The 17,426-nt window shown below is 40.8% G+C and overlaps 1 protein-coding gene across 1 annotated transcript; it reads right to left on the bottom strand.

The window, feature by feature from the left end:
- Nucleotides 1-11,106: 11,106 nt before the first annotated feature.
- LOC112077984 (immunoglobulin kappa light chain-like) lies at nucleotides 11,107-16,850 on the bottom strand (the record flags this gene model as incomplete). Its single annotated transcript, XM_024144360.2, has 3 exons — nucleotides 11,107-11,682; nucleotides 12,337-12,453; nucleotides 16,612-16,850. Coding segments are annotated over 3 exons (673 nt in total), but the record flags the coding sequence as incomplete, so codon positions are not given.
- Nucleotides 16,851-17,426: the final 576 nt, after the last annotated feature.

Raw genomic sequence — 17,426 nt, 5'->3', positions numbered from 1 at the left:
AGTGCCAATTGTCTGTCTCCGGTCATCCCTCCAGAAATATACCTTCTGCTCCTTGTAGTCCATAGTATTACGTCAAACTTTTCCGCTTGTTTCTTTTGTCTCCTACGCAAGTTTATCACAAATGTTTTCCACATTGGTCAGAAGTTCCTCTTTTGTCCTTTCAGTGATCTTGGTTTCTAGATCAATATTTAACTGTGTCACTTGATCGCTCAATTGTTTCTGTTTCACTTCTTGTATGGTAAGCGCCATTAAATGAAAAGAGCATTTATGTCACGCCCTGACCGTAGAGCCTTTTATTTCTCTATTTGGTTAGGTCAGGGTGTGATTTGGGTGGGCATTCTAGTTTGTCTATTTCTTTGTTGGCCGGGTATGGTTCCCAATCAGAGGCAGCTGTCTATCGTTGTCTCTGATTGGGGATCATACTTAGGCAGCCCTTTCTCCCACCTTCAGTGGTGGAATCTTGTTTTTGTACAGTTACTGTACAGCCTGCAGAACATTACGTTCGTTTATCTTTTGGTGTTTTTTTGGTGTTCATCAAAATAAAGAAAGATGTTGTCACGCCCTGACCGTAGAGAGCTTTTTATGTCTATTTTGGTTTGGTCAGGGTGTGATTTGGGTGGGCATTCTATGTTCCCTTCTCTATGTTTTGTATTTCTTTGTGTTTGGCCGGGTGTGGTTCTCAATCAGAGGCAGCTGTCTATCGTTGTCTCTGAGAACCATACTTAGGTAGCTTTTTCCCACATGGTTTTTGTGGGTAGTTGTTTTCTGTTTTGTGTTTCTGCACCTGACAGAACTGTTCGTTGTCGTTTTGCTCTTTGTTATTTTGTTCAAGTGTTTGTTTGAAATAAAACACTTACCACGCTGCGCTTTGGTCCACACCTTCTTCAACAGACGACCGTTACAGATGTATGCTTACGACGCTGTGCCTTGGCCTCATTCCGACGACGGACGTAACAATTTATTAAGAATCTCGCACCATCGGTCACAAAAAGAGGGATTGTTCGAACCAAGAGCAGGTGCTTTTTGTATCAGTAATCCTCGTGGAYTTATTTTATTCCTTAGATAATCACTTAAGGTGACTGCATGATAATATTGTTTTGTCTCACGGATCKGTAGATTCTTGAGAGACYTGATAACTAAGTCTGCATTGCAGTCTGTCATTGGGCCAGTTTCATCAAAAAGCGAGTCCTTCATTATGATCCGGGAATAATCATCCTCTGAGAACTCAAATGACCTACTTTGGCCCGCCATTTGAGTCTGCTATTTCAGCCATAATGTCAAAAGACCGCTAGACTTGAAAAGAGTCTCAAAAAGGAGTGCTGTATGGTAGAGAGTTCATGTACAAAAGCTGAAGTACATACGCACATCCAGCTATTTTCCACAGGTGCTGGATTGGTGGCAAACTCATGGAAAACAGGAAGGAAAACGCTGCACACTGCTGCTCATGCACCCAGGTGATATTTATTTACAACAACGTTTTTGACCCTAAGGTATCCATATCCCAGGTGGGGGTGGAAGGTCCTATATAGGGGRAGTACTCAGTGACATCACTTCCTGAAACATGTAAAAAATGTATAACATAGTTTCACAATATTAACATTCAATGTATCAAAATATATGATCATACACAGAGAATGTGTTCAATATTTACAGTAATACACATACAATATTCAATTAGGATTTAAAAAACTAATTAGATATATTGAAACGATAAAAACGGTTTCAAGTCAAACTCCTCGTTAAGGCCAAGACAATGCAGTGTGTTGAGCCTGTGGATCCAGAAAGATTCCCTTTGAAGAATAATGAGTTGGCTGGACATGCCGAGAGATGAGTTTCAGATTGGTCTGCGGTGTAGCATCTTGTGTCTATAAAATGAGTTGCTCGTTATGCGTAGATAATCCTTTCTACTGCAGTTGTTTTCAAAAGATATAACGTTAGCCATGGAGAACTGCAAATATGTTGCTACTGCTCTCAATAACATTGTTGCCCTGAATTTATCAGGCGCTATCGACAAAGGCCAGTGGTAAAATGTTGTGATGGACTACTTTCTGGAGGACATTCGTGCCATGCTGACTCTCTCTGACTCTGAAAATGAATCACACGATGAGGAAATCCCTGATTTAGGTAAAAATATTTCATTGAAGACATTGTAGATTGAAGACATTGTGTGTGAAGTGTGTGTAACGTTAGTGATGTTTTCTCAGAACAGCATTTCACATTACTAGTTATAGCCTAATGTTAGCTAGCTAACATTGAACCTATTTGATTAACTTTAGCTAGCTATGACAATCGGTTTGTATTGCTAGTTAAAGCTTGCTGTTAGTTAGCCAGCCGAAGTTAGATGGCTGGCTAGCTAGCTAGCATTACGTGTATGAACTGTGTGTAATGATATCTCAGAATGCCATTTCGCATCTATTGTATWATAATGCTTAAATATTTGTATCTTRGTTCAGCATCAGTAGAACATGCCTGACTCTCCTCCACCAGGCATACAAGGAGAATGGTCTAATGCCTCCCATCAAAAAGAGAGCTGGCCCAAGCAAGCACAGGTTACACCTGAAGCATTAGGACTTGCAGCGAGTGGTGAACTTCATCAACAACTACGCAGAGGATAATGCAATAGTATTACCAGGATGCCACCCAGGACACAAACACTTTAGTGGAAAGCTGCTGCCACCCATGTGACAAAAGCAGCAGTGTGGCATCTCTACAAGGAATCGATGGCAACACTTGGTATGTAAAACATAAACACATATTGATTATTTAATTGYCCTCCAACATGATTGCAACTACTTTTATAGATCTCACATCCCACATCGGGTTGGACTGGAGGATGGTATGGTGCTGGTGGAAAGCTATGGTTGGCAGCAACACCTGACTCAGTACTTCAGGCCGCTGCCACAGATCAAGCAGTACCAGCACTTCAGGTGAGTATCATTTTCATTGCATTTTACGATATTATTTTTTATCTAAACTTAGTGGAATGGGGTTTGTCATTATGGGGTATTGTGTGTATGTTGATGAAGAAAAAACAATTTAATCCATTTTAGAATAAGACTGTAACCTAACAAAAAGTCAAAGGGACTGAATACTTTCCGAAGGCATTGTATTTACCACTATTTCATAAAATAAAAATCACCACCCCATTAACTCGTCCCCATTAACTCGTCTGCAGTAAAATCTCGTACACCCAGGTACTTCTCTTCAGCCACCACCTACACATTAAAACCCACTACCCCATTCCACTACTTTGACCCTATCTGCTCCTGTACCATGCCAACGACCTGGGAGGACGGGACACCACCCCTAAACACACCKTATAACTCTTCTGAAGTCAAATCTCGTATACCCAAATACTTCTCTGCAGCTGCCACCACAATAGCCATTCTCTGTAATTTATGTTCCATTTCTGTGGTACAGTTGATAACCATTGCTATGAATGCGAAGAAGACAACCTTACTAAAGCATAACTCACTCYTTGCCCTATCCCTCTGTGCTGATACAAATCTATTACTCACTGGGATCCTCCCTCACCACTTCCTTCACTGCCTCAGCATGACACCCTCTGCACTACTCAGACTCTGGCCACTTCAACCTGCCTCTCTCACACCGGACACTTCTGATATTCAGCAATGTGAGCACCCCTACAGTTGACACACACAACTTTATCCCCGAAACTATGCAATCCTCTGTCCCATGCCCTCCTGCACACTTCCCAGATCTTGGAATCTCCCTCCTACACACTGCTGCTACATGACCATGAGCGTTGCACCTGAAACAGAGCAGTGGATTCTGCACAAAAGCTCTAACAGGATAACTAATATATCCTAACATGACTTTGTCTGACTCAAAACTCAAAACGACTGACAATGACTCCTCTGTTTCACCACTGGGTGGAAAAGGAATTGGGGGTAGCTGAATCAGTGAAGGTAACCTGTAGTGGACTTGTGATATTTGTTTGTGTTTCTTCTGATCAGATTGCTCCATGTCATGCGATGTGGGTAAAGATCTGTTTCTTGATTTGCTCTTAGGAACAGGGTACCATTGAAAGTGGTGATTTCTGTGGTAGCATTGAGTGTGGAGGTGGAGCAATTAAAGTAGAAAATTCCTGGTTTTGTGACGCCCGCCGATTGGGGTGACGCAGACCCGGTGGTGAGAGTGGTAAAACAGAGGAGTCATTGTCAGTCCTTTTGAGTTTTGAGCCAGATAAAGTCATGTTAGGATATATTAGTTATCCTCTTTGAGCCTTTGAGCAGAATCCACTGTACTGTTTCAGGTGCAACGTTCGTGGTCATGTTGCAGCAGATAATTTCATGTAGATAGGCCATGACTGGCCTRACCCTTTAGTACAGTAGGTGGCGGTGTATTCACCTTTAAATTGGATGCAATCCGCCAACCCAATCCTGAAGAAGAAGAAGTAGAAGAAGAAGAGCTCTTCAACTACAGTTTCGCTGGGGACCAATACAGTCTGTTTGCAAATAGAGGACACTTTGCATAGACAGCACATGTGTCAGTGGTCTAGGAGTGTTTATAGCCCTGTGAGTTTAACACTTCATGACTGAGAGCTGTCCTTCATGACAACAGAACCCACAACAACCATGACTTTTATCACCATCTTCATCTGGTATTTGCCCCTCTTCTTCAAGGGTAAAAGAAAATTAAGTTCCATGTTTGTATAATGAAAGTAATCAGTCTGAGTGAACTGAAGGTTAAGAATGTGTTATGTACATTATCAGTTCTCTCTCTGTTTCAGAATCCAGAGGACAGATCTGTGACACAGACTCCTGCAGTGAAAACTGTTCTCCCCAGGACAGACAGTCTCTCTCTGAACTGTAAAGCCAGCAGTGATGTGTATCCTAACTGTAGGCGTTTAGGTAAACCATGTTTAGCCTGGTATCAACAGAAACCTGGAGAAACTCATAAAGCATTGGTCTACTACGGAAGCGTCCTCTTCTCTGGGACTCCATCTAGATTCAGTGGCAGTGGATCTGGGAGTGACTTCACTCTGACCATCAGTGGAGTCCAGGCTGAAGATGCAGGAGATTACTACCTGTCAGAGTGTAACATCATCAATAGTGAAGATGTGTTCACACAGTGATACAGAGCCGTACAAAAACCTCCCTCAGTCAGACTCCACATGACTGTACTGCTCAGCTGGGACCTACTGCAGGTGCTGCAGGGGAGGAGATGATCAGTACAATGACACAAGTGTGTAGGAGAGATGAACAACAATAGAGTCAAACCAGAGCTATGTCTAGAAGAACTTAGATAACATAACTGATCATTAAATGTTTCTCCTGACCATTAACTACATGTTAACTCTGTGGAGTAACTCAAGGAAAACCATCAACCAATATGAATTAGAGATGTGCAATGATCAAAACCCTGAAGATGACCTGTGTTTTGAAATAGCTAGAATTTAAACACATGATTAAAACACATAATAAGCCCATAAACAGTACCATACATCCTCCTCACACCACTGTGGTAGTTCCAGAGAGCAGCCGGTGAAGCAGGAGACATCAGAGCTCTAGAGATCTCCCCTTTAGTTCAGAGTCAGTCAGCAGCGTCAGTCCACACACTGCAGTTACTAACCCTGACCAAGACAGAAAGATACAATCTGGTCTAATAACACAGTAATAAACAATATGCTCAATTGGTAGATGTTTAAAACAATATATCAGTCCCATTCAGCACGTAATCAGAAACCCAGTAACATAGTTATCATGTTTCTACATCACACAACAGGTATAATAAAATTGGACTGTCCAGGAAGAACAATTTACAAATAAGACACTTTGCATTAGCAGCAATGCTTCAGTGGTCTGGGAGTGTTTATATCCCTGTGAGTTTAACACTTCATGACTGAGAGCTGTCTCTCATAACAACAGCACTTCAATGATGACTTTTACCATGAGCTTTTTGTGGATATTGATGTTCTTTTCTCAGGGTGAGATTTGACAATTTAATGCTCTTAAAATACTTTCTTATTGAAATATGTAATCTAAATACTGTGCATGCTTTGATACAATTAGATAAATGAAATTATAACCAAAAAATATTCTTAAATGTCCTCAGCATCCGAGGACAGGTCACCGTGACTCAGACTCCTGCAGTGAAAGTTGTTCTCCCAGAACAGACAGTTTGTTATAAACTGTAAAACCATGCAACTGTATCTAATGGTTGTACTGGGTCTTATACCTGTAGGCCTGGTACCAAAGAAACCTGGAGGAGCTCCTAAACTCCTTATGCACTCTTCAAACAGACTTCAGTCTGGGACTCCATCAAGATTCAGTGGCAGTGGATCTGGGAGTGACTTCACTCTGACCATCAGTGGAGTCCACAGGCTGAAGATGCAGGAGATTACTACTGTCAGAGTTACCACTACATCAATAGTAAAGATGTGTTCACACAGTGATACAGAGCCGTACAAAAACCTCCCTCAGATGTCCAGTTAACTGCACTATTTAGGTGTGCCTGCAGATGCTGAGGGGGAAGAGATAGTGACATGGAACACTAACTGAACTAAAATACACTGAGCAAAATATATAAGTGATGCTGACAATATGTCAACTGACCCCCTCATGTCAAAGCATTCCTGAACTGACAACACCCGTAGGTCCAGACTACAGTAATAGTCCGTCCCTTTTGCTGTGGCTAACAAACATTTTATTAACATTTCAGACACTAAATTGAATGGACTCCATATATGTGAAATAATGTCTCAGATTACTTCAGAATAAATACCTCAGTCTCTGCAAGGTCCCTCAGTCAGGTAGTGAGTTTCAAGCTAAGATTCAACAATATTTACTGAGATCATATAACATGATTATAACCCACTAAAATAACCTGAGGTTCTGTCATACAAGAGACAGTGACATGGAACACTGGTGCAGTGAAGTCAACTTAGAATATGTTTAGAAAGCATCATTCAGATCACATGTTGCCCATCATCATCATCATCATCATCATCATTGTGCTGGACCTCCAAAAGTTATTTGAAGTTCTGAAATACCCACAATACCGGTCCAACATGCAAAATAAGATGTAGGGAAGTTAAGAAAAATAAGGTGATGTTACATCAGCATCTGCCCACTAAATCAAATCCCCATATGTACTTCACAACCAAATATTGATGTGATCATCTAGCATTATATGAACTATTTTAATGAGCAGGTTCCTGACTGTTACATCTGTGAAGGAGACATGAGGCTGGACTCAAACAGACATATTATCTGTCCTTAATTACATAATGGCAGATCTGTTATGTCTCCCTCCCTGAATCCACCATAGAGGTTCAAACCAGTCCACTCCCTCACATCTGGCCCAGTAAAGGGTATTTCAGGCAGTGAAACCGTTCAACTGCTAGACTGGAAGCTGTGGGAATGAAACTGAGATTTACATAGAACAGATAGATGTGATTGTGGACAGCGAGGAAGTAGGAGAAGAGCTGAGTGTAGTGGGAAGATGTGTGTTGAGGAAGAATGGTGTCAGACATGATAAAGGACAATCTGGACCAATAGGAGTGACATTGTTTGAGAAAGTGGAGCCTTGCCTTTTGGCAGATCCAGTTGTGGTTTCATCGTGGGTGGGAAAGGAGTTGGGGGTATATGAATCAGTGAAGGTAACCTGTAGTGGATTTGTGATATTTGTTTGTGTTTCTTCTGATCAGAGGCTGCGGACACTCCGTATCACTCAACTTGGGTCAAGAGCTGTTTCTTGCTTTACTCTTAAGAACAGGGCACCATTGAAAGGGGTGATTTCTAGGGTAGCATTAAGTGTGGATGTAGCGATTGAAGTTGACAATTCCTGGTGTTTGTGACACCCGCCGTTTGGTGCGACGCAGACCGGTGGTGAGCGTGGTGAAACAGAGGAGTCTTTGTCAGTCCTTTTTTTGAGCCAGACATGTAAGGATATATTAGATATTAGTTATCCTGTCAGAGATTTTGTCATTGTCCGACCTTTTGATTTGAGTCAGACAAAGTCATGTTAGGATGTATTAGTTATCCTGTCAGAAATTTTGTGAAGAAGCCACTGCACTGTTTCAGGTGCAACGTTCATGGTCATGTTGCAGCAGTGTGTAGGAGGGAGATTCCAAGTTCTGGGAAGTGTGCAGGAGGGCATGGGACAGAGGACTGTGTAGTTTCGCTGGATAAAGTTGTGTGTGTCAACTGTAGGGGTGCTGATGTTGCTGGAGGTCTGAAGTGTCCGGTGTGAGAGAGGCAGTTTGAAGTGGCCAGAGTCTGAGTAGTGCAGAGGGTGTCATGCTGAGGCAGTGAATGAAGTGCAGGAGGATGGGTCAAGAGTGAGGGATCCTGAGAGGATCCCAGTGAGTAGTAGATTTGTGCCAGCACAGAGGGATAGGGCAACGAGTGAGTTACGCTTCAGTAAGGTTGTCGTCTTAGCGTTCATAGCAATGGTTATAAACTGTTCCACAGGATTGGTAGGTAAAACACAGAGAATAGATGTTGTCGTGGCAGCTGCTGAGAAGTATATGGGTATACGAGATTAGACTCGTATACCCAAAAGAGTTACAGTGTGTTGAGGGGTGGTGTCCCGTCCTCCCAGGTCGTTGGCATGGTACAGGAGCAGATCGGGTCAAAGTAGTGGAATGGGGTAGTGGGTTTTAATATGTAGGTGGTAGCTGAAGAGAAGTACCTGGGGTACAATATTTTGTGATTATATTTTTATGAAATGTGGTATGTGGTATGTGAGTGTAGGGTTAGTTGGTGTGTAAGTTTATTATTTTAGGAACAGGAATAATGAAGATAATTTCATGTACATAGACCGTGACTGGTCTCACAATTTAGTACAGTAGGTGGCGGTGTATACACCTTTAAATTGGATGCAATCCGCCAATCTAATCCCAAAGAAGAAGAAGAAGAAGATGAAGAGCTCTTCAACTACAGTTTCCCTGGGGAACAATAAAGTCTGTTTGCATAGAGAGGACACTTTGCATAGACAGCACATGTGTCAGTGGTCTGGGAGTGTTTATAGCCCTGTGAGTTTACCACTTCATGACTGAGAGCTGTCCTTCATGACAACAGAACCCACAACAACCATGACTTTTATCACCATCTTCATCTGGACACTTGCTTTCTGCTTTCACAGTTTACTTTCCAAATTGTTTAGTTTAAAAATAGATTAATCTACACAAAGGTATCCATCGTATATTAATGTTAATATTTCTATTCAGAACTATTCATTACAACATGTAACATTTATTTCATATAAATGTTTTTATTCTATTTTCCAGAATCCAAAGGACAGATCACTGTGACTCAGACTCCTTCAGTGGAAACTGTTCTCCCAGGACAGATGGTCTCCCTTATGTGTAAAACCAGCAGTAATGTTTACAACAATGACTTTTTAGCCTGGTACCAACAGAAACCTGGAGGAGCTCCTAAACTCCTTATTTACTATGCTACAACACTTCAGTCTGGGACTCCCTCTAGATTCAGTGGCAGTGGATCTTGAAGTGACTTCACTCTGACCATCAGTGGAGTCCAGGCTGAAGATGCAGGAGATTACTACTGTCAGAGTTACCACAGTGGTCCAGTGTTCACACAGTGATACAGAGCCGTACAAAAACCTCCCTCAGTCAGACTGCACAGTGACTGTACTGATACAGCTGGGACCTACTGCAGGTGGTGAGGGGGAAGAGACAGAGACATGGAACACTGATCAGTAGAGGAGGTGAACTTTGACTATGTTTACAAAGCATCATTCAGATCACATGTTCCCCATCATCATCATCATCATCATCACGCTTGTGAATAATTATTGTCATGGCCGAAAAGATCACTTATAAAAGTTATATGAAGTTTTATAACACACATTATCAGTTCATATGCAGTGTCAGATCTACAGATGTAAAAAATTAATAATGGTGAATTTACATCAGCATCACCACCCCTAAATCAAATCCCCATATGTACCTCATAACCAAATATGTGATGTGATCATCTAGCATTATATGAACTATCTTGATGAGCAGGTTACTGACTGTTACATCTGTGAATGAGACATGATGCTCATTCATAAATTATATGATGGAATATCTGTTATTGTAACTTCCCTGTTAATCTGTTAACATGGTAGTATCTAGACCTCTCCTGTTAATCTGTTAACATGGTAGTATCTAGACCTCTCCTGTTAATCTGTTAACATTGTAGTAAATCTAGATCTCTCCTGTTAATCTGTTAATTGTAGTATCTAGACCTCTCCTGTTAATCTGTTAAGCATTGTAGTATCTAGACCTCTCCTGTTAATCTGTTAACATTGTAGTATCTAGACCTCTCCTGTTAATCTGTTAACATGGTAGTATCTAGACCTCTCCTGTTAATCTGTTAACATTGTAGTATCTAGTCTCTTCCTGTTAATCTGTTCATTGTAGTATCTAGACCTCTCCTGTTAATCTGTTAACATTGTAGTATTCGACCTCTCCTGTTAATCTGTTAACATTGTAAGTATCTAGACCTCTCCTGTTAATCTGTTAACATTGTAGTATCTAGACCTCTCCTGTTAATTGTTAACATTGTAGTATCTAAGACCTCTCCTGTTAATCTGTTACACATTGCTTATCTAGACCTCTCCTGTTAATCTGTTAACATTGCAGGTATCTAGACTCTCCTGTTAATCTGTTCAATGGTAGTATCTAGACTTCTCCTGTTAATTTTAACATTGTAGTATCTAGACCTCTCCTGTTAATATGTTAACATTGTAGTATCTAGACTCCTCCTGTTAATCTGTTAACATTGTAGTTTCTAGACCTCTCCTGTTAATATGTTAGACATTGTAGTATCTAGACCTCTCCTGTTAATATGTTAACATTGTAGTATCTAGACCTATCCTGTTAATATGTTAACATTGTAGTATCTAGACTTCTCCTGTTAATCTGTTAACATGGTAGTATCTTGTGTTAATATGAAGTACTGGTTGATGACAATGTGGTTTCAAGTGAGAACATAAATAACTTAGCAATGACATTTAGGTCTGATAGTTTTAAAAGAAAGTGTGAATCAGGCTTTATGAATATATGTCTACACCATTCAACAACATTTAAGACCAAAGTCTAATTATTGAAAGTGAAAAAAAAAATATTTGTCCAAAGGGAAATCTTTATTTTCATCGATTCATCAAAGCAAACATTCCTACAGAATCTAATAGTAATAAAACAGAACACATCACATCTAACACTGATACAACCTCAGTCTACAGAGAGGATTGACTCATGAACTCAAGCAAAGCCCTCTGTTAGTCTACATGTCAGTGATCAATAAGACAGAGAACATCTGATCTCAGAACAGAGTCAAAGCAATGGAACCAGCAGCCTCTCTCCACAGGGATGTGTGACTGAGGGGTCCTACTCAGAACAGTCAGCCTTCCTCAGGGTCTTGGTGACTGGACTCTGGGATTTCTGCTGGGCTTCACAGGTCACCTCTCCTGCCTTGGTCCACTCCTGGGCAGTGAGAGTCAGGGTGCTGCTCCAGCTGTATAGACCGTCCTTCTCCAGGACCCCGGGACTGGCCTCTTGCTTCTTGCTGGTCCCGTCCACTTTCCAGCTCATGGTCCAGTCTGAGGGGAAGCCCTTGTTGGCCAGACATGTCAGTGTGGCTGTTGTGGTACTGGACAGCTCCTCACTAGAGGGGGGCAGGACGGTGAGGGTGGGGGCCCTGTTACCTGGAACAAACAGAACACATCAACTAAGTAACTACATTAAGTACAGCTACAGTAAAATATTATCTTCAGCAAAGTACATGTCAAAATATGGTGAATTGGAAATGCCCTCTAAATATGAATGTTAAAGTTAGATTGTTTAGAAGATGTGGAGAAAACACTTAAGTAATATGATATAGAGCAGATTTATGAACCAAACAAGTAGAAAGTGTTTAAATAACTAGAGTTACTAGTCATACGGTGTCAGTTATACATGTCATTCAGATATTGTTTAGTATTGGATCTGATCAGAATAGCCTACTCATATTCATAGTATTTTCATCACATTTCATCCATGTTGGATTATGAAGTCAGTTACAACCATAACTGAGACCCTTTGTCTTCACACTAACAGTGAAGTCTACCATAAACACAATGCAACAATGATGAATACTATATACAATACTATTAAATAGTTATGTTCCAGAATTAGGAGTTATAGTCCGCAATCATACAAACCAGACATAAATAAACTTACAATTTATCATTTTAATTCAATAAGATGTTATTTGAAAGAAGGCTCAGTCAAAAGTATATTTTCATGGAGACAGAGTTTAAGAAAGTAAAATACAAAACAAATGTAATCAGAAAGAAATATTAAGAGAGGTTGTTACTTACTTCCAACATCAAGTCTGGTGCCGCTACCAAAAGTCCACCACAGTGATACAATCCCCGTTACTGCTGGTACAAAAACCTCTCTGTGTTGTGATGCTGCAGCTGTTACAGTGAAGATCACTCATGCAGAATCATAATCAACATTAATACACTTTAACATCTTCCAGGTAGAACAAACACTTCATATTAGCTGTTTCTAGGTAGTACAAATACGAATTGAATCTTAAATCCAGATATGAGTCTTTTTTCCTTCCTCTGTGTATCAGGTGTTCTCCTAGTCTGTAGGTACAGTCCAGCATTAGATCAGTGTTGCTAGTATTCCTCCATATTGTCCATATGAAAGACAACAGCAGCAGCAGTAGTGATAMTGATCATGTTGTATATTCCTTTATTAAACATGTTGATCTCAGATTTAACAGTGGTGGTAAAGTCACAGAGGACAGACAACACTACCAGAGGAATCCTACCAGCTTTAGTTTAGAGAAGTGTTCACTAACTGATTAGAGGAACTTATATGAGAGACCAAGCATGAGTGAACAGACAGTTCATTATATCTGATCATCATCAGAATAACAATATAATGGTGGTGTGACATAAAAGTTGCCATACATTAGTTATCTGAGTAAACAGATGCTGTTTGATGTTATTAAAGATAGCACAATGAGTATAAATACATTCTTATGAATTGAGCCTACTTGGAAACTGAAATAGATTTGAAACATGAATTTGCATAATGCATCTGTCCTGCTGCTCTTAAAGTGTTTATATCCCTGTGAGTTTCACACTTCATGACTGAGAGCTGTTCTTCATGACAACAGAACCCACAACAACCATGACTTTTATCACCATCCTCATCTGGACACTTGTCTTCTACATCGAAGGTACAAAATATATAGGAGTTTTACGTTTGAATAATGAAAAGTAAACAATTTGAGTGAACTGAAAGACTTTAAAGATTGTTATATTAATTGCTGGTACAGTTATCCGTTTTCTCTCTGTTTCAGAATCCAGAGGACAGATCACTGTGACTCAGACTCCTGCAGTGAAAACTGTTTTCCCAGGAGAGACAGTCTCTTTGAACTGTGAAGCCAGCATTGATGTGCAAGCTAACTGTTGGAATTCAGGTAAACCATGTTTAGCCTGGTATCAACAGAAACCTGGAGGAGCTCCTAAACTCCTTATTTACTATGCTACAACACTTCAGTCTGGGACTCCATCTAGATTCAGTGGCAGTGGATCTGGGAGTGACTTCACTCTGACCATCAATGGAGTCCAGGCTGAAGATGCAGGAGATTACTACTGTCAGAGTTTCCACAGCAGTGGTAATGTGTTCACACAGTGATACAGAGCCGTACAAAAACCTCCCTCAGTCAGACTGCACAGTGACTGTACTGCTACAGCTGGGACCTACTGCAGGAAGAGACAGTGACATGGAAACCTGATCAGGTCAACTTTGAATATGGTTAGAACGCATGATACAAATCACACATTCTCCAACGTCCTCATTATTGTCCTCATCATCATCGTCATTAATATCATCATCATGGTTGTATCTTGTTATATTGGTAATGAACTGAAAGTGTGTATGAAAGTTATTAGACGTTTTGAAACACATTACCAGTCCATATGCAGAGTAAGATCTACAGAAGTAAAAGAAAAGTGATGTTAAATCATCATCAGCCCCTCAAACCAAATCCCTACATGCACTTCACCACCAGTTATTGATGTGATCATCTAGCATGTATTAACCCTTTTCATGAGCTGTTAAATCTGTGAGACATGATGCTGGGCTCAAACATGAGACACATTTACGTACTAACATACACTACACACTATCATTGTAAAGTATCATCTATTTTTATCTGTCATTAATTACTTGGTGCTTTATCTGTTATGTGTCCCTCCCTGAATCCGCAATAGAGGTTAAAATCAGTCACCTCCCTTACATCAGTCCCAGTCCAGGGTATGTCAGGGAGGGAAACTGTTCAACTGCTAGACTGGTAGCTGTGGGAGTGAAACTGAGATTTACATAGACAGGGCTGGGTGGTTCTGCTTGTCCCAGAATAGAGCAGCACTGTCACCAGATGTTCAGCCAGGGGGAAGAGACAGTGACATGGACCACTGACTGAACTAAACAGTGGCGGTCGGTGCCATTTAGGATGAGGGAGGATGATTCTTTTTTTTATGAGCATGGCCTTATTTCTATTACATAATATTGGATGACTGTCATTGATATTACATTCACCCAGTTAAACATAGATTGGTTTAGGCTACTAAATATTACTTGCATTTTCCCTATACCCATCATGAGGTACCTACAACCTGGCCTATGAATTCAACGTAGGTGCATGCAGCTACGTTCAACGTAGGACACAAGTAATTGAGTCCATGTGAGTCCAATGATCGGTGATATGCGTGACGGGGGGAAGGCAGGTGTGCGTACTGATGTTCCTTGAGTGTGTAATGCTGGGGATCCTGGCGCCCTCGAGCGCCAGGGGGAGGAAGAGCGGGAGCAGGCGTGACAGCAAACAATAGTTCCTATTGGACAAATTCATGTTTGTTTATTCCCGTTTCGCTCCGTTTGCTTCTGTTTAAGAAATGTTTTTCAACAGAATCGGCAGAATGAATACACCCATGATCACATGCAAACAATTCACTTTCGTAGCCACATACAAACAGCATGTTGTATTCATTCTCACATCTATGAGCGCTCCTCCTCTCACCTTTTCCCTTCACTTGTGGACTTCACTGTTCAACACATCAGCTGTCTGTGACCAGGGGAAAAAAACTTTCCTGGCCAAACCTTAATATCATAACCGCAGCTAGCTCACCATATTAGCTAAAGTAACGCCATAGTCAACATAGCTAATATAACTAATGCGTTAGTTTTTACCCTAGCTACAGTAGTCAGCCAAAGAGAGGAGCTCCTGCAATTGCATGTCCCTTTGAAGCTCCCTCCAAGCGGAAGGGCCAGAGAACTGGAACAGTTTTTTCCCCAGCTCTGTACAGGCCTTAGGTACAGTCAACAAGATACAGTCATGTGTAGACGATAGTTGTCATTTGTCTGCTGGACAATGTAGGTACAGCGGTCAAATGTGAGCCATTACCAGTCCACATGAGAAGCCAAACAAAAGGTGTTTTGACCTCTTCATTACTTCAGACCCCAAAACAAGTCCTCATATGGACCTCAACCTAATGTCTGATTTAAATGGATATATTCATCTACAGCAAAATATTAACTTGTTGTCCTTAGTAGGTTACTGACTGCTAGACCTGTGAATTAGACCTGATGCTGGACTCAACCATTAAACACATGTATACTATCCAACTACTATATACACATACTACATAAAGTATAATACACATTTTATCTGTCATTAATTACATTATGGCATATCTGTTATGTTTCCCTTCCTGCATCCACTATAGAAGTTAAACCCAGACAGTCCCTCACATCTGGCCCAGTCCAGGGTATTTCAGACAGTGAAACTGTTCATCTGCTAGACTGGATGCTGTGGGAGTGAAACTGAGATTTACATYGACAGGGCTGGGTGGTTCTGCTTGTCCCAGAACAGAGCAGCATTGTCACCAGATGTTGACTCTGTTCCCAGAGTGTTGGAGGTAGAGAAGATCTGGGGAAATTTTATGGAGTAGTTTACACTACATATTGTTGAAAACCATTGCTAAAACATCTAATTTAATAAAATCATATTAGGAATGAAAATTATAAATATTAATAAATGTTATGGAAAGTAACTGTTTAGCAATGTGAGTTCTGAGAGCAGATCTTAGAGGTTTATTYTCAAATATCACTAATTATTATCACTGGTATTGATGCTACAGTATAACAGGATCATTCATTTGTAGAAATGATTACAGAGTATTTCTTTGATCAGATGCCCTTTTAATTCTGTTTGAAAACATGAGAGTAGCTMTAAACTACAATGCTAAATAATGAAAGAAGCTGACTGATATAAATTAGTATGAAATGTGCTGCCTATTCATGAGATAGTGATCACTGGAATCCTACTTAAATCAACTCCTGGGGTTATATTTCAATCAAAACAAGCTTTATTTGAACTCAGAGGCAAGAAGACATGTACAACTTAATCTCAAAATAGTTAATTTATCACACAGCACTACTGATATTATTCACTATTATACTTTAACCTTCAGCTCTACAACACTAAAACACAAACACCATGTGGGGACTCTCTAGCCTCCCAGCAATGGCTTCGAGACACTACAGTGACTTTTCCGGAAGGCGGCCCGAATCACTGGTATCGTTGTTGGCGACCCTGCAGGTGTACACCTCTCCCTCTTCCCAGCGTGCCTTGCTCAGGGTCAGGGTGCTGCTGCGGCGCCCGCCCTTCTCTTCCTCTGTGGTGGTCAGGACCCCTCCTTCACCTCCACCCCGTCCACCTCCCAGTTCACCATCGTCCCCTGGGGGGAGTAGCCGCTCAGCAGGCAGGCCAGAGTGCTGCTCAGAGGGAGGGGGGAGCAGAGACACTGCGGGCCTGACAGAGGGAGCAGCTGGAGGAGAGGAGAGGGTCAGCTACCACTACTACTATATAACATTAGGAGAGGAGTGGAGATAAATGTATGTTACATTCATGCTCTACAGTTTAGCACATCAAGAGCAACAGAACACTGGGAGGGGGTTCCCTGGACACAGATGAAGACTAGTCCAAGACAAAAAATCACTTTCATGTAGTCTGGATACAGTATCATTTAATATTCACCATTTTAAATCTGACATGAAATCTTCATATCCATTTATGTCAAATCAACTCTGAGATACAAGCCCAAAATGACCTCAAAATACAATTCAGAACTATAGATGAGGTTCACCTTCAAACCATGTCAGTGTTAACATTTACTATGAATGCAATACAAAGTGTTGCTTATATTACATTTTATACTAGTATTCAGTACTATCAGTCCTATTGGGATTATACTAGTACTTAGTAACTATCAGTCCTATTGTATATACTAGTACTTAGTACTATCAGTCCCTATTGTATTATACTGATACTTCAGTACTATCAAGTCCCTATTGTATTATACTAGTACTTCAGTACTATCAGTCCCTA

Source organism: Salvelinus sp. IW2-2015, unplaced genomic scaffold (genome assembly GCF_002910315.2).
Source record: "Salvelinus sp. IW2-2015 unplaced genomic scaffold, ASM291031v2 Un_scaffold5120, whole genome shotgun sequence".
Taxonomy (NCBI): Eukaryota; Metazoa; Chordata; class Actinopteri; order Salmoniformes; family Salmonidae; genus Salvelinus; species Salvelinus sp. IW2-2015.
Note: the sequence above shows the minus strand (reverse complement) of the source record. Positions and strands in the feature narration are given on the sequence as shown.